This window comes from Staurois parvus, unplaced genomic scaffold (genome assembly GCF_062004578.1).
Source record: "Staurois parvus isolate SC_StPar_1 unplaced genomic scaffold, SC_StPar_1.0 ptg000256l, whole genome shotgun sequence".
NCBI lineage: Eukaryota > Metazoa > Chordata > Amphibia > Anura > Ranidae > Staurois > Staurois parvus.
The window spans coordinates 694205-720532 of NW_028318052.1; the positions used below are offsets into that span (position 1 = coordinate 694205).

General features: G+C 40.2%; 1 protein-coding gene across 1 annotated transcript in view; it reads left to right on the forward strand.

Annotated features, from left to right (window-relative positions):
* Positions 1 to 26328, forward strand: part of PTPRS (protein tyrosine phosphatase receptor type S) — a 531027-nt gene that overhangs the window by 371163 nt on the left and 133536 nt on the right. The window contains exon 25 of the mRNA XM_089681016.1: positions 18300 to 18347. Within this exon, the coding sequence (XP_089537142.1) occupies positions 18300 to 18347 (48 nt within the window). The remainder of the gene's footprint in view (positions 1 to 18299; positions 18348 to 26328) is intronic.

A 26328-nucleotide genomic window follows, 5' to 3' on the forward strand; every position in this document is an offset into this window, starting at 1 on the left:
TGATTGGAGCATAGTGGGTGGATGACACATCCATGTCCATTGCAGAGTGGACAGGGACAGGGCCCGTGCTGCTCTATGGGTGGTCAGGAGTAAACAGAGTCTGCTGTACATTTATGCCTGACCACCCTCCAATCCAATCTGGCTAAACAGAAGAGGACGGATCAGTCCCGGAGGTAGGCAGTTATAAACAGACGTAAGTCCATTTACACCCATCTGTCCATAGGAATTAGGACCTCGTCGTCCACTCTGCATTGTTGCCGTAGGTCTTGTTAGTTGGCATTCAGCCAAGCCTATGCTTCCTGGGCGGTCTCAAAAAACTGTGTTTGCCCCCTTGTTGTAGAAATTCTGAAGGAACCCTGTGCACACTGTTGTATACCCTTTCCAGCAAACTTTGCCCCCGTACCATAACTCAGAACTTGGCAGGGAAAAGCACTTGCCTCTGTCAATGACCTTTCCCTCTCCAACTCCCTCAATCTACTTGCTGTTACCAAAACCTGGCTCCAGGAATCTGACACTGCCTCACCAGCTGCCTTTTCCCATGGTGGTCTCCTCTGGGCTCACCCACATCTAGCAGACAAAAAGGAAGCGGAGTTGGACTCTGAATTCCAGGTTCTTCCTACACCTCCCTATCTTTCCCTCTGTTCTTTTGAAGTGCACTACAATTGTCTTTTTTCTCCAGTTTGTCTGAGGATTGCAGTAATTTTCTGGTCTTCTGCCCCTGTGTCACACTTTCTCAATGATTTCTGCGCATGACTACCGTACTTTCTCTCATCTGAAGTACCCGCCATCATCCTCGGTAACTTTAACATTCCAATCAATGTTAACACCTCAGCCACTTCTCAACTTAACCTCCTCTTTCAACCTCATACAATGGACACAAACCACCACTCACTCCAGCGGCAACTGCCTAGACCTCATGTTCTCCCACCTCTGCACTCCCTGCAACCTCTCCAGCATCCCTTTTCCTCTCTCCGATCACAGCTTTCTCAGTTTCACACTCTCCTTGTCCCCTACCTCCCATGCCTCCAACCTGCAAACCGTTACCTGCAGGAACCTTTGTCACCTCAACTCTTCCCTTCTTCAAATCGAACCCCTGTCCTGCCCAGACCTGGTCACTTCTGCCTAAAACAACATACTATCATCCTCCCCGGACACACTCGCTTCTCTCTCTACACGCAGAACCAGGCCTTGCCTGCAACATCCCTGACAAACAGATGACATCAGAAGTCTCAAGAGATGCAGCCATTGCTTTTGAGTGAGCGTGACGAAAAACTACGCAAGACTTTACTCTCTACAAATCTATTCTTCTCAAATACAACTCCTTTCTCCATACTGCTAAACAAGCCTACTACACCACTCATCAAAACCCTCTCATAGAAACCTTGTCAGCTCTTTTCTACCCTTGATTCCTTACTTCACCTCCCCCACTGCTTCGGGCCACCAACTTGCTTAGAGCCCAGGAGACTGCCAATCATTTAGAAAACAAAATCCAGCGCCATCTCCATCTCCTCTGGCACCTCTCCCTCCCCATTCAAATATGCACTGGTCACCCCCATACTTAAAAAAACCCTCACTGAACCCCATCTGTTTGAATAACTTAAGACCCATCTCCATTCTCACATTTGCCTTCAAGCTTCTTGAATGCCTTGTCCACAATTGTGTGAGTTGCTCCCTCACTGACAATAACCTTCTTGATCCCCTACAGTCTTTCTTTCACCTGCAAAACTCAATAGTGATATAAACTAACTGCTAAAAGCAATGGCCAGTACTCCATACTCATATTCTTAGACCTTTCTGCTGCCTTTGACACAGTTGACTATCCACTCCTCCTCCATAAACTCCACTCTCTTGGCCTCTGAGACTCTGCCCTTTCCTGGTTCTCCTCCTACTTATCTCATTGCATTTTCAGTGTCGCATACAATACCATCTCCTCTGCTCCTCTTCCTCTTTCTGTTGGAGTACCTCAAGCTCCGTCCTCAGGCCCCTTCTCTCTCTCTCTCTATGCCTCTCTCCTGGGACAGTTGATAACCTCCCATGGCTTCCAATACCACCTCTATGATGATGACACCCAGATCTATCTAGACTCTTCAACTCACCCCCTCAATCTGCTTACGCATCACAAATTTACTGAGCAACATATCAGTGTGGATATCACACCATTTCCTCAAACGCAAACTTTCTAAAACTGAGCTTTTAATATTTCCTCCTCCCCAATCCCTTCCCTATGACATTACCATTGAGATCAACAGCAAAATCATTGGTCCCTCCACACATGCCAGGCTGCTAGGTGTAATCCTAGACTCTGACCTCTCCTTCAGCCCCCACATCACTGGCTAAATCTTGCCACCTTAACCTCCGCAACATTTCCAGAATTCGCCCTTTCCTGACTTAATGACACCACAAAACAGCCTATTCACGCATTGGTTATTTCCTGCCTTGACTCCCTCCTCATTGGCCCTTCACTAACTTCCACTAGCCCAACGTATAAAATTCAAAATACTAACAACAATGTACAAAGCCATCCACAACAATAGCCCCAGCTACATCACCAACTTCATCTGCAGATATCGCCCAAACCATCCACTATGATCCTCCCGATACCTCCTGCTCTCCAGTTCCCTTGTTACTTCCTCTCACATTGGCCTCCAGGGCTTCTCTAGAATCTCTCCCATTCTCTGGAATACCCTGCCCCAGTATGTCCAGTTAGCTCCTACCCTGTCCACCTTTAGGTGATCCTTAAACTCATTTATTCAGGGAAGCCTACCCCACCTCCACCTAAGAACTGTACGTAAGTCACCTCCATCATATCCTCCCCTGCAGCTATTACCTTTTGCACCACCCTCCCCTCCCTTTAGATTGTAAGCCCCATGAACAGGGACCTCCTGTTCCTTCTGTATTGAACTCCGTATTAAACTGTATTGTAATTATACTTTCCCCTTTATATTGTAAAGTGCTGGGTAAACTGTTGGCGCTATAATATGCTTATGTGTCATGTAACATAAAAGTTGAAATACAAATGTATATAAAGTGCTCTCCCAACACCACATATAATGGTGAATCTAATACAGGGTATGGTAAAGTCCAAAAATGTAAATGCATGAGAGTCCCATAGGAGGGTGTCACATTGATCCAATAGGTTATTCTTCACCACTTGTGAGTAATAAATGAATTTCCCACTCGTCAGAAGGTGTTGACCCCCATTCTGGGTGGTCAAATAACACTAGGATATTCAAGTTTCCAGGCTTCCCTTCTTGCAGTAGTAGCTCTCAAAGAAGAATAGTTAAAGCTAAAGTCCCAGCTGTTTAGTCTTTTACAGATCAGTTAATCGCGATAAAATCAGTGTGAAAAATCACTATATATCACAGTCACAGTTGCACGGTCTTCCTCTGGCTGCATTCAATGATGATATAAACTTTCTTTTTCAATCTTCAGCTGCTGTAATTTTCAGTAAAATTCAATGCAACATGGCAGTCTAGAGGCTTTTTGCACACCATGGCTGTTGTATTTAAACATTAAAACATTCATTCAGTCCAGGCTTCAGTTTCCTTTACTGTGATCCAGAGATGCTGTCACTCCATTCTCTGCAGTCTCTGCAATTGTTTTTTTCTGCAAATTTAGCACGCTTCCACTATACCTCAGAGGAGAAGTCAGGGTAAAAGAATATTTGGCTCTCACGTGCAAGGCGTAAAATGATTTCACGATCCTTATAGTTAAGGAGGCATATTAGTATAGGTCTTAGCTGATTACCCAGTGGCAAGGGGAGTGTAGGTGTTTGTGCACCTACTCCACAGCAAAAAGGGATGTAAAGGCCTTTTTATCAAAAGTATCATGTAGCAATTTTTCAGTGAACTCTGTTAGATCTCTCCCCTCTTTTTCCTGGCATACCAACTGTGCATGCACTATTACATTGCAGATGGTTCTCAATGTCATCGTCCCAAATGTTAGTGACTTTTGCCAGCTGTGATGTAATCTGGGACTTTCAGATGAGTGGGGGCAGTTTGTCCTCTAGGTCACTGATCTCTGTAGTTGTTCTTTTCCTGATCTTTTGAAGGTCATGGCGGATCAACGCTATCTCCTCTTTAAAGTGGAGTTCCAGTCAAACTGTAAAAAATAAAAGTCAGCAGCTACAAAAACTGTAGCTGCTGACTTTTAAAAAACAGATACTCACCTGTCCCTTGATCCCGTGGTGTCCTGCCCGCAGCCCATTTCACCAGCCGTCCTGTGTTCAAGGCGACGGCATCTTCAGTGTGGGCACCCTGCTGTGACAGCTTGTGTCTTCACACCCAGGTGCCCACTGCGCATGTGCAAGTAACACTGTGCTTTCTGAATTTTCCCATAGTCTTATGGGACCTGGCACATGTCCCAGAAGACTATGAGGAGGGAGGACATCTTCCACTTCCAAACACCTAGGCGATTGCAGCAGAAGTGGGAGCGGGTACCTGTCAATTTCGGCCAAATACTTAACGGGGAACAGGGGACCAGTCCTTAAAGCGGAACTTTTTGGGTGGAGCTCCGCTTTAAAGCCTCTAAAGTAGTCTTTCAGCTTATTTACTGAGGCTTTGCATTTCTTCAGTGCTTTCAGGATGGCTGCTAAAGTAGCCTTTTCACTGTTCTCTGCTCCATTCTCCTCATCTTTTAGAGATATGCTTTCAGTGTCATCTATGTCTGTTGAAACCACAGCTGCTCCCACCCCCACTGTAGCAGGAGTGTGCAGAGCCACGTTAGATATCCAGCACCAATAATTGTTCTCTGTTCTTGCATGTCATCATGTTGCAAGAGCGCTGGGAGAGGGTATGGGCTTCTCCAGGAAGACTTTCCAGCTCTCAATTAAGTGCAGCAAAGTAAAATTTAGCCGGGTACAGGATCATTTTTAGGAGCTCTGTGAGATGCGACCTTTCATATTCCTCTCCTGGCCACGCCCCATCCAGAGGAATTCATTGACTTTCTGATCTGGCCCACCTGAAAAACTGAAACTGGAGGAGGACGTGATCGGCTCGCCCATGTGAAAAATACTAATGGGAAATATGGCGGCATGCAGGTCATAGTAATAGAAGAGGGGGCAGTGGGACATTCTGGTACCCATAGATCTAAAAAAGTAGGGAATATGGGAACAAATTGGCAACAAGAAGTGGTCTCTCTTTTTAAAATACTGAGAGATGAATATCTCTGCCTCAACCATATACAGATTTTTTGCTGTAGTCAAGTGAGTGATTTGTGCACCCTCCTCACATAGTATCTTGCTTACAAGGACATATTTAGAACAATATCAAATTCTATTGTAGACAACACTTTCCCAGTAGTAGGACAAATGCAGTTGAACTTCTGGAGCAACATATTACTGGTTCAGGAAGTGAGAACATGGCTCTTTAGGATTTAATTTGTTATTAGAACTGTATCACATCCCTCTTAGGCATCTAAGCTGGTTATAGAGATGATATGGACAGCATCTGTCCTATGACTGGTTGTTTTACGGCTTATATTGGCAACTGCTGAAACAAAAAAATCATGGGTTTGCCATGTGAAAGCCATTTTCTTTGTTGTGGCTTGGACTAAGACAAAAATACGGTTTCAAAAATATTTTTGTCAGGTAAATATTGCGGATTAATATGTAGTAATTTGTAGTCAGGTGGAGCTTAAATTCTTAAATCCTGTTTGCAGGCTCTGACAACTTTTGACATGTAAACTTCTCTTAGTTGTGAATAAATATTAAGTTAAAAATTCTACGTTATCATTAATAGACCTTAAAGTTTAAATGTGCCATGCAGGAAGAGATGTACAATTGGTATCTAATATGAAGGGACACATTGTTTAAAACCCTGAAACATCCACATAAGTTAGAGAAAATTCTAAATTATTAAAACTAAAATTATCTGCATGAAATCATATGTTTTGATAGAACCATCATCATAATCATTACTTTAGAAGATTTTTAAAAAACTATTACAACATGTTTATATTGATAAATCATCTGAAATCGGTGCCCATTTATGAACTCTCTCTCTCTCCCCATTTTTTTAAATTATTATTTTATTGATTTATTTTTTAATACCACACAGGACTTCTACACTTAGATGTGCTAAAAGCAGAGCTGGTCTGTGGTTGGGAGGGGAGATGTGGGAAGTATATGCCATCTATTTTATAAGTAAATGCATGGTGCTCAATGCTCTAGGTAAGGGAAGCAATGTTCAGCTATACTTTTAAAATGTGTATTTTATAAAAGAATATTAAAAGTAGTCCTTAAGAATCCAGCACTGAGTTCTTTATCCACATTATTAAAATAATATGAAATTAGTACAAGATACATAATAAAAGAGACAGCGAAGAGAGGCTGTGCTGGTAATCATCACAGATTAACACTAGGTGGTAGAGCATTAGCACACATAGAAGGATAAAATATAATGCTGAGGTGGCCTACTACAATGAATCATTCCTGAATTGAGGAAGGTGATCATTCTAGCAAAAGCTTTGTAATGCTTTAAGAAGAAATATTTAAAGTGGTTCTAGAGCCTAAATTTTTTTTTACCTTCATACATTCCTTGCATTGAGATACAAAATGTTTAGGTAACTGTATGCCCCCACAACCCTCCCCCCTCATACTTTTCTGAGTCCTCATTCAATCCAGGGCTGTGCCCATCTGTAGCAGCTCTCCCGCTATCACAGGCTTTTCTGAGGCAGCAGGAGCCATTGGTACTCACTGCTGTCAGTCAAGTGCTATGATGAAGAGCGGGGTGGCGGGACCGAGCCACGCTGTCTCTGTCTATGGACACAGGCAACACAGCTTGGGAGCGAGGCTGCTGTTGGCACCCCATAGGAAGCAAAGGAGCCAAGAGCGCCTGCTGAGGACCCAAGAAGATGAGGTTCAGATTCTCTCTGCAAAATCATTGCACAGAGCAGGTACGTATGACATGTTTTTTATTTAAATAAAATTGGCTTTACAATCACTTTAAGGCTAGACATACTGCATATAGCTGTCATCGCTGATCTGGTTTTTAACCACTTCCTGTCCGGACACTTTTACCCCCTTCCTGTCCAGGGCAATTTTTAACTTTCAGCGCTATCACACTTTGAATGAGAATTGCACGGTCATGCAATACTGTACCCATATGAATTTTTTAACATTTTTTTGAGACAGATAAAGCTTTATTTTGGTGGTATTTATTCACCGCTGGGATTTTAATTTGTTTTACTATGTAAATGAAAAAGTCCAAACATTTTGAAAAAAAGTTTTTTTTTTAATAAAATTTTGCAAATAAATAATATTTCATCATAAATCTTGGCCAAAATTTATTCCGTTATTTTTTTAGTAAAAAAAAAAATCCAAATTAGTTTATAACCAAAAATTATAATTTTTAAACATTTTTTTTTTCATTTTTATTTTTTTATATTATTTTTTATTTATTTTTTTTTTTTACATACTGTCACCCTAGCAGTACAGTGTCACCATGGTGACACTGTACTACTTGTGGGGGGTGATGAAGATTTTTTTGGTTTTTTTTACACTGATTGCTTTTATACCCATATAGGATGTAAAAGCAATCATTTCTCTTTCTCTCTGTCTGCATTCTTGCAGTCATTGAGAATTACTGAGTGAGCTGTGAGTGGTCACAGCTTGTCACATGGTACAAGGCTGTTGTGAATAGCCTTGTACCATGTGACCTCTGTGATCATTCACAGATTTCACATGTAGTAAGCAATGATGTCACAAGTGATATCTTGCTTACTACTTTGCATGTGATCACTGATTCGCCAATCAGTGATCACATGATCGGGACCTCGTACAGAGGTCCCGTCAAACGATCGGTGTTTCACTGTGTCCGGAGGACACAGCGGGCACCGGATCGCGGTGGTGCGCGCTTCCAGGGAGCGCGCACAGCTAGAAAAGGCGGGTGCCGTTTATGAACGGCAACCCGCCCCTGGACTGCCACCGCCCTGCCGTTTATAAACAGCAGGCGGACAGCAAGAGGTTAAAGGTGCAAGCTTCATGGATATCTTCCTCATATCGCTGAGCTGCTGATCTCAAACAAGCATGCATCCAGTGTGGTCTGAACTCCCATCATTCATACCTATTCCTCATAAGTGGCTTACAAGGCACTGAAGCAGGCATCATAACAACAACACCATCTTTAAAGCTGCACCTTTTAAAGCCAAATAAGCCAGTTTCTGTCTTCAAAGGTTCTTGTTAAACCCAGTTGTCTCACAGACATTTATGTTCAATTTTTTTTCTGTTTGAATATATTTTCTTGAATTTAAAGAGCATTATATTAAGTCCCTGTAGGTACAAATATATTTAAAAAGCCCCAACATTTAATGTGACAGTTTGTAAGAGGAATCTGCAATCTTTCAGTTCTTGTTTGTGCTCTACATTTATGAGGTAGCCTACATAAACATGTATAGCATATTTGACAGAGACCCTATATTTACATAATGAATTAAGATCGTCTTTATTTTTTTTTCACTTTTTTTATGTTGCAGCCTGATTTTACAGTTGTTTAAATTCATTTTTTTCTCATTAAGCTACACTCAGTACCGCATCAAAACAGAATTTTAGAAATGTCTGTGAATTTATTAAAAGGAAAAAACTGAAATATCACATGTGCTTAAGTATTCACCCCTGTACTCAGTACTTTGTAGAAGCACCTTTGACAGCAATTACAGTCTTTTTGAGTATGACATGACAAGCTTTGCACACCTGGATTGGGGGTTTTTCTACCCTTCTTTGCAAATCCTCTCAAGCTCAGTCAGGTTGGATGGGGACCATTGGTGAATGGCCATTTTCAGATCTCTCTAGAGATGTTCAATAGAGTTCAAGTCAGGGCTCTGACTGGGCCACTTTAGGACATTCACAGAGTTGTCTCTAAGCCACTCCTGTGTTTTGGCTGCGTGCTTGGCATCATTGTCATGTTGGAAAGTGAACCATCGGCCCAGTCTGAGGTGTTGAGCGCTGTGGAACATTGAGTATATCTCTGTACTTTGCTCCAATCAGCTTTCCCTCAACCCTGACCAGTTTTCCAGTTCCTTCTGCTGAAAAACGCCCCCACAGTAGAATGCTGCTGTCACCGTGCTTTACTGTTGGGATGGTATTGGGTATGCGATGAGCAGCGCCTGGTTTCCTCCAGACATACCTTTAAGAGCTGATGCCAAACAGTTCAATCTTGATTTTATCAGACCAGAGAATCTAGTACCTCACAGTCTGAGAGTCCTTCAGGCGCTTTTTTGCAACTCCAAGGGAGCTGTAATGTGTTTTGCACTAGCCACCGTGCTGTAAAGCCCAGATCAGTGGAGGGCTGCAGTGATGGTTGTCTTTGTGGAACTTTGTCCCATCTCTACACAAGATCTCTGGAATACAGTCACAGTGACCATTGGGTGCTTGGTCACCTCTCTTACTAAGTCCCTTCTGCCCCGATTGCTCAGTTTGGCCGGGAGACCAGCTCTTGGAAGAATCCTGGTTGTGACAAACTTCTCCCATTTGAGAATTGTGGAGTCCACTGTGCTCTTGGGAACCTTCAGTGCAGCACATTTTTTTTATCCTTCCCCAGGTCTGTGCCTTGAAATGTTGTCTCTGAGCTCTGCAGACAATTCCTTTTGACCTCATGGCTTTTGCTCTTATACAGTATGCTTTGTCGGCTATGAGGCATTTTATAGAGAGGTGTGTGCCTTTCCAAATCATGTCCAATCAATTTAATTTACCATAGATGGACTCGAATCAAGGCATAGAAACATCTCAGCAGCTATGAAGAGAAATGGGAGGCACCTGAGCTAAATTTCAATTGTTGTTGCAAAGGGTCTGAATACTTATGCCAGTGTGATAGTTTAGCTTTTCCTTTTTCATACATTTCCAAACATTTCTAAAATTCTGTGTTCATTTTGTTATGATGGGGTACTGAGTGTAGATTAATGAGAAAAAAATTAATTAATTAATTGAAACAACTGTAGTATCAGGCTGCAACAAAATTGAAAAAAAGTGAAAGGGGTCTGAATACTTCATGAAAGCACTGTATATGTCAAATATGCCATGCATTCTAGGTTCCTAAACCACAAAATAAATAAGTTTGGTGGCATAAATGGTATTTATTGTTTTGGGTTACTGCTTTTTTTTTATATTCTGTCATTAAAGTACTAATGTACACGGACATAAAAAACACCACTTTTACAGGCATACAGCATATTTTTTATGCCTTTAAACTCCGTTCTAGATCCCCTGTTCCAAAAAAAGTTGGGACACTGTAAAATCTAAATAAAACAGAATGCAATGATTTGCATATCTCAAAAACACATACTTTATTCACAATGGAATACCCCTATCAAATATTTAAACCGAGAAAGTTTATCATTTTAAGAAAATATAAGCTAATTATAAAATTGATGGCAGCAACATATCTCAAATAAAGTTGAAACAGGGCCATTATTATCACAGTGTAGCAACCCCTCTTCTTTTAACAACACTCTGTAAATGTCTGAGGGGACCAGTTATTGGAGTTTTGGGAGAGGAATGTTGTCTCATTCTTGCTTGATATAGGATTCTAGCTGCTCAACAGTGCTAGATCTTCTTTTTCGTATTTTTCATTTCAGGATGCACCAAATATTTTCAGTTGGTGAAAGGTCTGGACTGCAGGCAAGCCAGTTAAGCACTCATACTTTTCTACTACAAAGCCATGTCATAGATGTAGTTTAGCATTGTCCTGCTGAAATATGCAAGGCTTTCCCTGAAAAAGATGTTACCTGGATGGGAGCATATGCTGCTCTAAAACCTGGATATATCTTTCAGCATTGATGGTGCCTTTCCAGATGTGCAAGCTGCCTCTTGCACATGCACTAATGTATATCCATACCATCCGAGATGCAGACTTTTGGACTGAGCACTGATAACAAGCCAGAAGGTCCCTCTCCTCCAGAGGACACGGCACCTATGGTTGCCAAAAAAAAAATGTCAAAAATTTTGATTTGGCTTATCTAAGAACAATTTCCCACTTTGTATCAGACCATTTTAAATTAGCTTTGGCGTAGAGAAGATGGCAGCATTTTTGGATCATGTACAGATATGGCTCCTTCTTTGAGTGCTAGAGCTTTACCTTGCATTTTTGGATGGCAAAGCACATTGTGTTTACAGACAGGTAGTTTTCCTGAGCCCATGCTGTTATATTCATCACAGAATTATGCTTGTTTTTAATGTAGTGTCGTCTAAAGGCCACAAGATCATGGGCACAGGGGCAGACTGACCATTTCAAAACTCTGGCACTGCCTGAGGGCCCAGGGTCAGTAGGGGGCCCCATGAGATGCCACTGGTACCTTTTTCATAGGCTTTTTTGAGTTTGGGCAAGGGCACAGGGACCCCGTGATCCCCTATTGCCCGGGGGCCCCATGAGTTGCCAGTCCACCCCTGCATGGGCATCCAATATTTTGTTTTGGCCTTCTCCCTTGTACAAAGAGATTTCTCTAGATTCTCTAAATCTTTTAATAGATACACTGTAGATGTATATTTGAAGTCTTTGCAGTTTTATGTTGAGAAACATTATTCTGAAATTGTTTGACAATTTTGACAGCTTTTTGTTGCCCCTTCCCAACTTTTTTGAGACATGTTGCGGCCATAGGTTTACTTAAAGTTAACTTAATTTTTCTTCTTAACCATATCCAGTCCGGACACTTTTACCCCCTTCCTGCCCAGGTCAGTTTTCAGCGCTATCACACTTTGAATGATAATTGCGCGGTCATGCAACACTGTACCCATATGAATTTTTTAGCATTTTTTTGAGACAGATAAAGCTATAGTTTACTTAAAGTTAACTTAATTTTTCTTCTTAACCATATCCAGTCCGGACACTTTTACCCCCTTCCTGCCCAGGCCAGTTTTCAGCGCTATCACACTTTGAATGATAATTGCGCGGTCATGCAACACTGTACCCATATGAATTTTTTAGCATTTTTTTGAGACAGATAAAGCTTTATTTTGGTGGTATTTATTTTTTTTGCTATGTAAATTAAAATGTCCAAACATTTTGAAAAAAAGTGTTTTTCTTATAAAATTTTGCAAATAAATAGTTATTTCATCATAGATCTTGGCTAAAATTTATTCCGTTATATTTTTAGTAACAAAAAAAATAACCCAAATTAGTTTATAACCAAAAATTATAATTTTTTAACTTTTTTTTTTTTATTTTTTTATATTATTTTTTTTACATACTTTCACCCTAGCAGTACAGTGTCACCATGGTGACACTGTACTACTTGTGAGGGGTGATGAAGATTTTTTTATTTTTTTTTTACACTGATTGCTGTTACACCCATAAAGGATGTAAAAGCAATCATTTCTCCTTCTCTCTAGCTGCATTCTTGCAGCCATTGAGAACTACTGAGTGAGCTGTGATTGGTCCCAGCTTGTCACATGGTACAAGGCTGTTGTGAATAGCCTTGTACCATGTGATCTCTGTGATCATTCACAGATTTCACACGTAGTAAGCAATGATGTCACAAGTGACATCTTGCTTACTACTCTGCATGTGATCACTGACTGGCCAATCAGTGATCACATGATCGGGACCTCATACAGAGGTCCCGTCCGACGATCAGTGTTCCACTATGTCCGAGGACACAGCGGGCACCGGATCGCGGTGCTGCGTGCTCCCAGGGAGCGCGCACAAGCAGGGTGCAGGGAGGCCGTTTATAAAGGAGGTGGTTAAAATAGAACATTTTTTCAGTATCACCCCTTGACGTCGACATCACACAAATATGCAACCTCACAGAACTGAGCTTTTTTCTGTGGGGTTGCATATTTTCGTACCTGTCTTTGTGGTGGAAGCACACCACACAGCGCGTTCCAAGCACAAAGACCGGGTTGTCACTGAGAGCCCCGGGTTCCGTTCTAAAGTCCAGGACTCCCAATTCTGGGTCACATGATCGCTGTCATAGCCTCTGATTGGCTATCACAGTGATCAGTCACTGTACAGCCCGCCCCCTTTGTTTTTTTTTTCTCTGAATGGAGGAGAGAGATACATTGTATCTCTCTCTCCTTGCATAGAGAGAGAAGAAAAAAAAAAAATTTAAAAATAAAGAAAAATACCTAGGTAAAGGTTTATTCCAGTTCAGTGCCAGGGTTAGTGTTTTGGTCAGGGTCAAAGGTCAGGATTTTTTTTATGTTGGTATCAGTGTCCGTGTGTTTTAGGTAAAAAAATAAAACAAAATGCGCACTATTGTTTCTGGGCTGTAGTACAGGTACAAACAACATACACTTATTTATTTCAGGTACTTACCATCAATTTTACGTAGCGCTTTACATATATATTGTACATTCACATCAGTCCCTAACAAGGAGCATGCAATCTAAGGTCCCTAACTCACATTCATACATACACATACTAGGGCCAATTTAGACAGGAACCAATTCACCTACCAGCATGTCTTTGGAGTGTGGGAGGAAACCCACACAGGCACAGGGAGAACATGCAAACTCCAGGCAGGTGATGCCGTGGTGGGGATTCGAACCAATAACCCTAGTACTGCCAGGTGGAAGTGCTATCCTTTTAGCCACTGTGCTGTCCATACTTATATGGTATTGCTGCAATCGTCAAGAGCTGGAAAATTTATTGTGGGTTGTTCTTTAGTGGTAGGTTATGGTAGTAACAAGAAACACAGCTAAATTTAAAAAAAAATTTTTTTTGCACTATTTTGGGCCAGTTTTCCTTTGATAATAAAAAGAAAATCAGGAGATATCCATTACCATTTACCACCAAATGAAAGCCCAATTTGTCCTGAAAAAAAGCAAAGTATAATTCACCTGGATGTACAAAATAGTTGTGATGATATTTACTAACACATGTCAAAGTTGCAAAATTGTGCTTAGGCATTAAAATTTGTTTTACCCTTAGGCGTGAAGGGGTTAAACATATGATTTTATATTTTTTTTATTGCGAATAAAATATGGGATTATGAAATTTGCAAATCATTGTGTTCTCTTTTTATGTAGATCGTACACAACGTCCAAATGTTTTTGCAATTGGGGTTGTATGTTAGCTTATGTAGCCATGCACATCAGGCATATAGGTCAGTTTTCTAAGAGCTGCATTTATAGGCATAAAAAATGCCCCAAAACTGCATCCAGACATTAGCTCAGAAGGACAATTTTAAACCTGTATAAATGCACCTAAAAATGCATTTAGGTGCATTTAGGTGCATATGCTTGTAAATTTATTCCAGTGGTCAGAATAAATTAATATATGGGCAAGTAGAATGAGCTTACACTCAACACCATCCGCATTTAAACATGCTTAATTACACACCAAAACAAACATATTCTGTGCTTGATTTTTCTGCTATCTCCAGGCAGAAAGACCCAGCGTAGATAGTATTTTAATACGCCCATGTGCATGAGGCCTTTTGGGGTGAATAAAAATACATCACTCATTAAAACTTCAACTTCAGAAATACTATTACCCAGTGTGTAAAAATGTACATAGTTTGAAAGAGACACAAGTCCATCTAGTTCAATCAATAGGAAAAAAAATAAACAAATAGAAAATCTCAATATAGACAATCCTATACCCACAGTTGAAAGGTGACAAAACCCAATAAAGAATGATCCACATTGCTCCAGTAGTGGAAAAAATCCTTCCTGATTCCCCAGATGGTAATTGGATGTTCCTTGGATCAACTACACCTGGTGTTATTACTTATACATATTAGTATCCAGTTATATTTTATGCATTTAGGAATGCATTCAGCTCTTTTTTTTTTTTTAAACAATACTGATCTGGCCAGAACCAGTTCTTGTGGGAGTCGATTCCACATTTTCACAGATCTTACTGTGAAGAAACGTTTCTGTATTTGGAGGTTAAATCTCTTTTCCTCCAGACATAAAGAATGCCTCCTTGTCCTCTGTGATTACCTTTTATGTATATAACTCTACACTAAGTTCACTATATGGACCACTTACGTATTTATATATGGTGATCATACCACCCTTAATCTCGTCTTCTGAAGACATTTCAGTTAATCTGTCCTTATAGCTGAGCTCCTCCGTGCCTCTAGTTATCAAATATGCTTTTTGTGAACTGTTATAAGGATAACCATATAATTAGATGGTGGTTAATCATAGGATCATGATCAAACTACAACAGTTTATTTATTATTATTCAGGGTTTATATAGCGCCAACAGTTTGCTCAGCGCTTTACAATATAACGGGAGGCGATACAGCAACAATACAGTTCAATACAAGAGGGCTCTGCTCCTTGGAGCTTACAGTCTAAGAGGGAAGGGAGTTTATTTAAACAGTTGTTGCTATGACATGCTTGCTTTTAACACCCAAGCATGCATGTTAATCCATTCAGACTTATGGGGAAGACGGCCACATGTGTTGGTCTTATCCTGGGGAAATAACCTAAAAAATCTTAAAAAAAACCTTAGCAAATCTATATCAATACATTATCCCCCTGAAAATTGCAATCTATGTGTGTCTTCTGGTGTCCATAGATAATAACATTCATTGCCTGATACCTCGGGGCCTAAAGCATAAGGCATCTCTAACCTTCACATTACATATACTGTAGTAGATGTAGAAAAACAGTGGATCTGCAAAATTACAGGCTTGCAGTGTGATAAAATACTATAGAATGAATTAAAGCCCCAACATATATAAGTGGCAAAAACATCTACCTTCAGGTACATATAATTGCAGTCTTTGGAATCCTTAGAATTATTTTCTTTTTCATTTACTCACAATGATAAGATGGCTAATATCAGTCTGATCTTATTAAAGCCTTGGAAGTATGGGAAGAGCTAACTGATCTGGCTTTTGTCCCCACTGGAGTGATTTTCTTCCTGTTCCTTTGATACCAGGATAATACTATTATTGTCTTTGCTTATTCCAACAATAGAACTTCACATAAAGTTGACTCAAATACTAAATAAAATGTTTTGTTTGGACTTGGGCTATATAAAAATTAAAAGATGGTGTGTTTCCATTACAGTTGTAGGCTTTTGAGAACATGTAATATTTATTTGTACTTAGCACTTATTTAGTGATCATGAAAAATATGGTTTAAGGGTCAGTTCATACTACATGCGTTTCAGTGTGCTTTTTTTCAGCATCCAAAATGCACAGAAAGTAGGTTATATCGTTGTCAGTTATCAGTGCTTGCAGTTCCAGTGCATTTCCGATTGCAGAAAAAAAGTAGAACAGGCTGCATTTTTCCCGCACATAACTGTACTGGAACATGATAAAACACACCGGAAGGCACCAAAACGTACTGGAATGCACATGTCCCTATTTAAATTGAGAGGAAAAAATTAACTGGAAAGGATCAAAAACGCATTGGAATGCATCAAAAACACATAAAAAGTGCATGCAAAAACACATCCGGAACACATCTGGACTGCGTTTCTATAGTGTGAACCAGCCCTTGGGGCTGCTTCACACTGTATATTTTTGGATGCAGAAAAAAAGCACACTGAAACCCATGTAGTGTGAACTAGCCCTTAAGGCCAGTTCACACCACAAAGATGCACTCTGGATGCAACACACCACACGCTGTTCCAGTGCAGTTTTGATGCAGTTTGCTATGTTCCAGAACAGTTCTGTGCAGAAAAAATGCTTTTTTTCTGCATTGGAAACTGACTGGAACTGACTGCACTGGTGTGAACTAGGGCCATTGGAATACATGGAAAACACCGTTCCTTCATTTTTGATGCAGATTAAAAATGCACTGGACTGCATCTAATGTGAACTAGCTCTAAAACAAAAATATCTGTACACTTTTGAGAGACCATTTCATATTATACACATTTTATTACCAAAGCCCTAGCTCTTTTTCATTTCTTTCCTCATGTGCTGTCACCTTAAAATCCTCTACATTGTCATTCCAATAAGGTTCTGGTTGGGGTTGGTTCACACTATAGAAACACAGTCCAGATGCGTTCCAGATACGTTTCTGCATGCGTGTTTTTTTACGTGCGGGTTTGATGCATTCCGGTGTGTTTTTGATGCGTTCCAGTTAACTTTTCCCCCTGCTTTTTTCTGCATCTGTAACAGTGCTAGCACTGATGTGAACTATGACATTGACAACAATATAACATACTTTCTTGAATTTTGGATGCAGAAAAAAAGCACACTGAAATGCATGTAGTGTGAACTGGCCCTTGGACTTTGATATTTTGCTTGCTGTTTGGCACATTTTAACAAATAGATATTTATTAAATGTTTTTTTAAATATAGACATAAAATTATTGACTTACTAGTAAGTGTAAGAACAAGATTAATGTAAACAATCAGTAAATTAGCATTGCATATATCCTAAAACCCATTAGAATGAATATGTATATGCAAATTTTCTAGAAGTACATTTTTTGGGATTACATTTCTGCATATACATCTTAGTAAATAGGATTCATGAGGGAATGAGAAGCCAATTTAGTGGAATATGACAGACTTAGTCTGCTTATGAGAAGTTTTGCATACAAGATTTCCAGCATTCATCACAGACTCCTAATTGACTCATAGTTCTGGCATCTCCCATATAGGAGACATGGGACTTATTTACCTATCATAGTAACTTAGAGTACACAACCTGTAATAGAGTCTTAGATAATGTGGGTAAGAGGTCGAACCCTGTCAAGTTCTTTATTTCTGTCTGTGTCTTCTATACAGAGATCTATACTCACTAAATTTTGTTTTGGCACAGGAACAGCAGATGAGTGTAAATCTTCCAGTGGGTAAACCTGCTATGGTCACATCCCCTTTGAAAATTTTGGAGAGATTTTCATTTGCTTTCTGTCTCTGGGACAGGAAGTGAAGGGGAATAATTCCTGATGGGACAGACACAGAAATAAAAGAACTGGCAAGTGTCTTAAAGTGGTTCTAAAGCCTTAAAGTGTTACTAAACCCAGGAGCCTGCATTCACTGTATCTGGTCTCCCACAGTATACAGAACATGGAAATGCAATTATTTTAGTAAATATAAACCGCTAAATACAATCTCTCATCAGCCAAGAGCGGTAAAAGAAAAAAGAAAAGTTTTGGCTTCAGGGTTAGTTTTTTATGTTACTAATTCCTAAAAGGAGGTGGCAGGTCCCCTGTTCATTACTATGGGTAAAACCGGTTTTGTTTTTTCTTTTGACCTTGAATGTCCATTAGTAATTACAATTTTTACAGACTGTGTCAGAGCTACACTACTTACATGTAGCTGTTACATCTCACCATAAACAGAAACAAATGGAATGTCTTTGTTATTAATGTAATTCACTATCTGTTCTTGAATGTGAATAAGACATCAAAACAATTTGTTTTTATTTCTTTATTTACTGTTCTTTGCAGATTCTGGTCTCAGCAGTCCCCTCAGTGACCATGAATTTGACTTTGAAAGTTAGTTCCTGTCTTTTTGTTTCAAATTTTGTTGTTTTATTTTACCACTCCAACTACTGTTTAAAGGTCAACTTCATCCATAATTGGTATTTCAGTTTTGTGCGGTGACTGACGAAGAAATACAGGGCGACTTCTTTTAGCTCTTTCGGCCTTCACTAGCAGGGTATCTCTACCTGGATTTCCAGTTCTATCCAACTGCTTTGGCCACTAGTAAACCAACTGTATCAAAGTGGATTACCTATAATGCAAATTGAAAAGTAATTGATGAATCTGCCTGCAAGAGAATGACACCTTCATTATTTATGGCCAGTGAGGAGCTGGAGCTTGTTGGCACAATGGGAGGATTTCCTAAAACTTTTGCACACAGAATCTGGTACAGCTGTACATAGTAACCAATCAGCTCCCAGGTGTTATTATCAAAGCTAAATTGAACAAGCTGAAATTATAAGCTGATTGGTTACTATGCACAGCTGCACCAGATTCTGTGTGCACCAGTTTTAGTAAATCTGCGCAATTGTCTCATCCCTATGTTAGGATCGTTTATCATACACAGGGCTGTGCTTTTCTTTAGTGGGTCTAACCTAGCCTAGACTATATGATGATGCAAATAGAGTATCATGGACAGTAACTATGTAGGGAAAATCTACCCATTTCCCCTTGCTGCCTAGAAGCACAGGCCTAGTGTGCCTAATGGTAAATCTGCCCCTTTGTATTACTTCACAGATTTAAACTTACCAGCGAGCTGCTGTGCGAAAATCACACAACTGGAGGTCGTAAGAGATGCTAGAAGCCAGTGAGCCACTCATTCTTGTTGTGTTCACCCAGAACTAAAATATCAGTTTTGGGGGGGAGTTGACCTTTACGTTTTCATTGTTTTCTCTTTTCACCCGATTTGTTTAACTTTATGTCCTTTGAACCTTTCACATTCCATCTTTTATTGCAAAATATATGTGCTTGTCTCTGCTATTCTGCAGTTTTGGATATAAAATGTTGTATGTGCAGCGTGTTGTAATTTCTTAAAGAATTCTGCTCTGTTGCTAGTGTGTATTTCCACTGCATTTTCATGACTTCCAAAACCTAAATCCACATTATTCCTGACAGCACATTTGCTGCTTTGCTACTGGATGTGCAGTTTACCGTATTCATTTTTAATCTGTTGCAATTCAAAGTCAGGTACACTGCAGCCTAATACCCTTCCCATATACATATGTAAAAGACATGGAGAGATGTACAGGCATTCAGCAATATTCTGAATGCAGAAAAACCTTTTGCCTGCCAACACTCACTTACACATGCTTACTCACTTGGAATCTGCATGGTATACAGAGTACACAAACATCACATTTATCCTTTTTGTCGATGTTACACAAAAAAAAAGATCACAGGTGTTGTGCATCCTAACCGAACAGGCACCTACATTATGCTCTAGTTGATTACCGGATTGAAAGTAATTTGCATTTAGGAAATTCATTCAATTTATTTATTTATTACTTTTCAAGAGCTCCTATGTTTGTTTATTTTAAATGTTTACTGCATTAACATAGATCATCCCTTTATAGTTTCATATAAACATGACACGTGTAGTCTGTGTGGCTGTATGTTTGTGTTTGAGCCCTTGTAAGTGACCCAATGGCAGTACACCTGAAACTCTATAGTCTGATATACAGTAGTTAGTAATTATATTTCTGATTTAGATATCAATGGCATTTTGTATAGGTATGCAGTAAAGTTTTTTACGTTTTGAACAAAGCGGGGAGAGATTAGAATCTTTCCTGGGTTTCTGTTGTTGCCTGAGACTAAAGATACTAAAGAAACTATTTCAGTGGCACCAGGCAATGAGGGGAATTGGTGTCACTGGGAAAATAAGTCACATATATCAGTAGCAAAACTCAACAGAGGTTCTAACTTTTCCCCACTACCGTTAAAACATGTGGAGCTTTTATGTGTTTTTTATTTCTATTTCCCTGTTGCAGAGATTTCACATAATTTGCTGCCCCTCACAACTCCTGTCACTCAGACAGAAAGTGAACAGAATTATCCCCAATGGGTATACAGAAAGCAATAAAACCTGAGCTTCTAGCCCTGCCACTCTTTCTTCAAAAATGTATAATGATAATTGATGAGACAAAACATAATGAATTTGTTGCAAACACACATGTCCTTTTACTGTTTAAAGGTATGGTTTAGAGCACAAAACAGTGATAGTTCTAATTTAGTAGCGGAAAGCTCTGTTAACTAACATTCCCTAATAATGACTTCATAGTTGTTTGTTATTACCTACAGTGAGGAACAGAAGTATTTGAACACCCTGCGATTTTGCAAGTTCTCCCACTTAGAAATCATGGAGGGGTCTGAAATTCACATTGTAGGTGCATTCCCACTCTGAGAGACAGAATTAAAAAAAAAAATCAGGAAATCACGTATGATTTTTAAAGAATTTATTATTATATAATATTATATAATATAAGTATTTGAACACCTGAGAAAATCAGTGTTAATATTTGGTACAGAAGCCTTCGTTTGCAATTACAGAGATCAAACATTTCCTGTAGTTCTTGACCAGGTTTGCACACACTGCAACAGGGATTTTGGCCCACTCCTCCACACAGATCTCCTCTAGATCTGTCAGGTTTCGTGGCTGTCGCTGAGCAACACGGAGTTTCAGCTCCCTCCAAAGATGTTCTACTGGATTTAGGTCTGGAGACTGGCTAGGCCACTCCAGAACCTTGATATGCTTCTTCTGGCTGTGTGCTTCGGGTTGTTGTCATGTTGGAAGACCCTGCCACAACCCATCGTCAATGCTCTCTCTGAGGGAAGGAGGTTGTTGCTCAAAATCTCACAATAAATGGCCCCATTCATCCTCTCCTTAATACAGTGCAGATGTCCTGTCCCCTTCACAGAAAAGCACCCCTAAAGCATGATGTTACCACCCCCATGCTTCACAGTAGGGATTGTGTTCTTGGGATGCAACTCATCCTTTTTTTTCCTCCAAACATGACGAGTGAAGTTTAGACCAAAAAGTTCTACTTTGGTCTCATCTGACCACATGACTTTCTCCCATGCCTCCTCTGGATCATCCAGATGGTCATTGGCAAACTTCAGACGGGCCTGGACATGTGATGACTTGAGCAGGGGAACCTTCCGTTCAATGCATGATTTGAAACCATGACGGTGTAGTGTTCTACCGACAGTGACCTTTGAAACTGTGGTCCCAGCTCTCTTCATGTCATTGGCCAGCTCCTCCCTTGTAGTTCTGGGCTGATTCCTCACCTTTCTTATCATCAGTGATACCCCACGAGGTGAGATCTTGCATGGAGCCCCAGTCCGAGGGAGACTGACAGTCGTCTTTAGCCTCTTCCATTTTCTAACAATTGCTCCAACAGTTGATCTATTTTCACCAAGCTGCTTGGCAATTGCCCCGTAGCCCTTTCCAGCATTGTGGAGGTCCACAGTTTTGTCTCTGGTGTCTTTTGACAGCTCTTTGGTCTTGCCCATGATAGCAGTTGGCGTCTGACTGACTGTGGGGTGGACAGGTGTCTTTAAAGAGCTCAGACAGGTGCTACTAAGTTAGATTAATGAGTGGAGTAGAGGTGGACTTTTTAAAGGCACAGTAACAGGTCTTTGAGAGCCAGAATTCTTGCTGTTTCGTAGATGTTCAAATACTTATTTTCAGCAGTGCAAGACAAATACATTCTTTCAAAATCATACAATGTGATTTCCTGATTTTTTTTTTTAATTCTGTCTCTCAGAGTGAGAATGCACTTACAATGTGAATTTCAGACCCCTCCATGATTTCTAAGTGGGAGAACTTGCAAAATCACAGGGTGTTCAAATACTTCTGTTCCTCACTGTATGTCCTGTAAAAAGTATATAAAAAAGACCATTTTAGTATTTTAAAGAGAAATATGGGTTTTCTTTTTTTAGCTTTATCATATTCCCTGTGAGCTGCTAATACATAAATATATTTCCAGCCCTCTGTAAAGTGCACCCTTTCTGTTAACATTAAGGTAAATACCTGTGGGGGGGATTCCTATGTTAACAATCTTGTCTGGACATTCAACTATTTACATGTTTATTAAACACCTGCAGATGAGCTATAAAACTGTAACTGACCTCCGCAGCTTCATGCACCGTGGAGCAATTCATCCCCAAAGTTAGGACTCTGTTCTTCATTTTTATTCTGCACCTAGTCTATGTTAACAGACAAAAACTTACAAGGCTGGCAGGCTGTCAAGTCATTGTTGGAAGGGGGAACTGAAAGCACTGAACTGCTGACATGAAACTGAAAGTAATTTCTTCAGTGAACGTTGAAGATGAATTGTTCCATAGTGCCTGCAGCTACAGATGGCAGTAAGGTTTCATTAAAAATCTTAAAACAAAACAAAAAAGGGGACTAGTTATGGACTCAACCAAGATTTGTTTGTTTTTTGTAACATGGATATATGTTTAAATCATAAGGCTGGTAGTCAAAATACATGAACGACTCCTTTAATCAAACAGACATATTTAAAAACAACAACAGACAACACTCCACAGGTCTCACATTATTCCCCCCCAAAGGGTACAAATGAATTCCATCTAAATAAACTTAAATAGACATCAAGATTTCCTGTAATGACCATGAATGCTCAGCATATAGAAATCCAATATTAATGACGTGGAGTCCTCTTCAGAAAGGATATTCCTTGTATAATAAACTTGTGCCACTCAGGGAAAGATGTTATAAGTTGAAAATGGTTTAAACCCTATATAGATGATAACATGTAGTTCAGAGGAGGATATCCTGTGCACAATATGATTTGCAATGACCTCCCTCTTATACTGGAACAATAACCAAATAGATCTCGTTGGGGGCAACCATTAAATCATCGCAAACAGAGTGCCAGACTTGATGTAGTCCAGAGGAGGAAGTAGATTGAACAAGTTGAACATATATATATCTTCACCTCCCTCTAGTGCTAAACAGTGCAAGACGGCATCCAGGGGAGGATTTGTGTAGAGAATAATAACCTCCCCCATACATCAGTGTGCATAAAGTTTGGCCCAAATGTTAACCGAGTGGCATTTCCATAGAAAGTAGAAGGGACAGTCCTTAGATATATGAGGGTAAAGAGGTTCTTCAAAGATAATTCAAAATCTTACTTGCTGCTTGTTAAGGATCGGTAAATTTTTGAATGTTCATAGCCTGGCCATCAATCTATTTTAAGCACTGCCCACAAAATGTAATAAATTGTCATGTTTGTGTTGCTACTACTACTTAAAGCGGAGCTCCACCCAAAAGGAGAAGTTCCGCTTTAAGCCTTTGTCCCCCGCTCCCCATTAAGGATTGGCACCTGTGGGGAGCAGGTACCGAATTTGACAAGTACCCGCTCCCACTTCTGCTGTGATGGCCTAGGCGATCGGAAGTTGTCCTCCCCCCTCTCTCCCTTTAGTCTTCTGGACACATGAAAGGTCCCAGAAGACTACGGGGCCATTCACAAAGCGCAGTGCTTCTAGCGCATGCTCAGTGGGCACCCGTCTGTGAAGCCGCAAGCTGTCACAGCCAGGTGCCCATACTGAAGATGCCGGGAGAGAAGATGGCCGGTGAAACCAGCTGTGGTGAGGACACTGCTGGACTGAGGGACAGGTAAGTGCATGTATTTTAAAAGCCAGCAGCTACACTTTTTGTACCTGCTGACTTTTATGTATTTTTTTCAGCTGAAACTGTGCTTTAAGTCTGTTTTGCTGCATTTTGTGCATTTCTTTGCCATCCGTGGTATACTCAAAGCCAACACCACCAGTTTTTGATTTATCAGTTAAGTGGTGACAGTAGGGTTACATAGTCCTATACTGACAGTTGATCCAGAGGAAGGCAAAAAAACCCAGCAAAGCATGATCCAATTTGCTCCTGCAGAGAAAAAAATTCCTTCCTGATCCCCCGAGAGGCAATTGGATATTCCCTGGATCAACTTTACCTATAAATGTTAGTATCCAGTTATATTCACACATTTTCACAACTCTCACTGTGAAGAAACCTTTCCGTGTTTGGAGATTAAATTTCTTTTCCTCCAGACGTAAAGAGTGCCCCCTTGTCCTCTGTGTCGACCTCAGGGTGAATAACTCTACACCGAGTTCACTATGTGGACTACTGATGTATTTATATATGTTGATCATGTCCCCCTTAATCTCCTCTTCTCAAGAGAATAAATTCAGTTCCTCTAATCTTTCCTCATAGCTGAGCTCCTCCATGCATCTTATCAGTTTGGTTGCCCTTCTCTGTACTTTTTCCAGTTCCTCAATGTTCTTTTTGTGAATTGGTGGCCAAAACTGAACTGCATATTCCAGATGAGGTATTACTAATGATTTGTACTCTCTCTCTGGAGCCTAGTAAAATATCTGATAAAACATATTTATCTGTAACACAAAATGAAAGTATAACTAGAGGCAAAACCTTTTTTTTGTTTTATTTTGGATAGAGTATAGAGGGATTAGAACACATGTAAGATTTTTTTTATTGCTGTCTGTGCCCCTGTTAAGGAGATTTATCCTCTCTAATTGTCCCATTTATCATTATCACCACAAGTGAACGTAGAAGAAAATCCCAAATTTTGAGTTATCCCTGGAACAGGAATAGAGGGAAATTTTTCCTCACTTTCTGCTTTGACTATGGGACAGGAAGTGAAGGGAAAGCTCTCCAATGGGAAACACAAAAACCTTACAGGGTTTATAACCCTCCCTTACTCTATCCAAAATGAAAAAAAAAAGTTTACCTTTAGTTCTACTTTAAATGTATGTGTATTTATGGGGGAAAAAATATGTTTCAAGCATATTTAAGAGCCCAAAAAAATTACTGATCCTAAATATAATGTAAATTTTAAGTAAATATTTAATCCAGAGGATATTAAGGATGTATACATACTGCAAAAGTTTTTCTGTAAACTTGACCCTAAAGTAATCATGTCAGCTTTTTAAAGGGAAACAGAGAATGCATACCTAATAGTAAATACAAAAGATGCCGGTTATTACATTTCATATCAAGTTAAGTCTAACTTGTTTCTGGCTGCAACTGCACTATATTGCCAAAAGTATTGGAACACCCCTCCAAATCATTGGATTCAGGTGTTCCAATCACATCAGTGGCCACAGGTGTATAAAATCAAGCACCTAGGCATGCAGACTGCTTCTGCAAACATTTGTGAAAGAATAGGTCGCTTTCAGGAGCTCGGTGAATTCAAGCCTGGTACCGTGATAGGTTGCCACCTATGCAATAAGTCCATCTGTGAAATTTCCTTGCTACTAAATATTCCACAGTCAACTGTTAGTAGTATTATAACAAAGTGGAAGCAACTGGGAACAACAGCAACTTGAAGTGGTAGGCCACGTAAAATAACAAAGTGGGGACAGCTCATGCTGAAGCGCACAGTGAGCAGAAGTTGCCAGCTATCTGCAGAGTCAATAGTGAAAGACCTTCAAACTTCATGTGGCCTTCAGATTAGTACAACAGTGCTTCGAGAGCTTCATGGAATGGGTTTCCTTGGCTGAGCAACTTCATCCAGGCCATTACTTCACCAAGTGCAATGCAAAGCGTCAGATGCAGTGGTGTAAATCACGCCGCCACTGGACTCTAGAGCAGTGGAAACATGTTCTCTGGAGTGATGAATCACACTTCTCTGTCTGGCAATCCGATGGACATGTCTGGGTTTGGCGTTTGCCAGGAGAACAGTACTTGCCTGACTGCATTGTGCCAAGTGCAAAGTTTCGTGGAGGGGGGATTGGAGGGGGTAAGGTTTGGTCCCTTAGTTCCAGTGAAGGGAACTCTTAAGGCATCAGCATACCAAGACATTTTGGACAATTTCATGCTCCCAACTTTGTGGGAACAGTTTGGGGATGACCCCCTTCCTGTTCCAACATGACTGCGCACCAGTGCACAAAGCAAGGTCCATAAAGACATGGATGAGAGCGTTTGGGGTGGAGGAACTTGACAGGCCTGCACAGAGCCCTG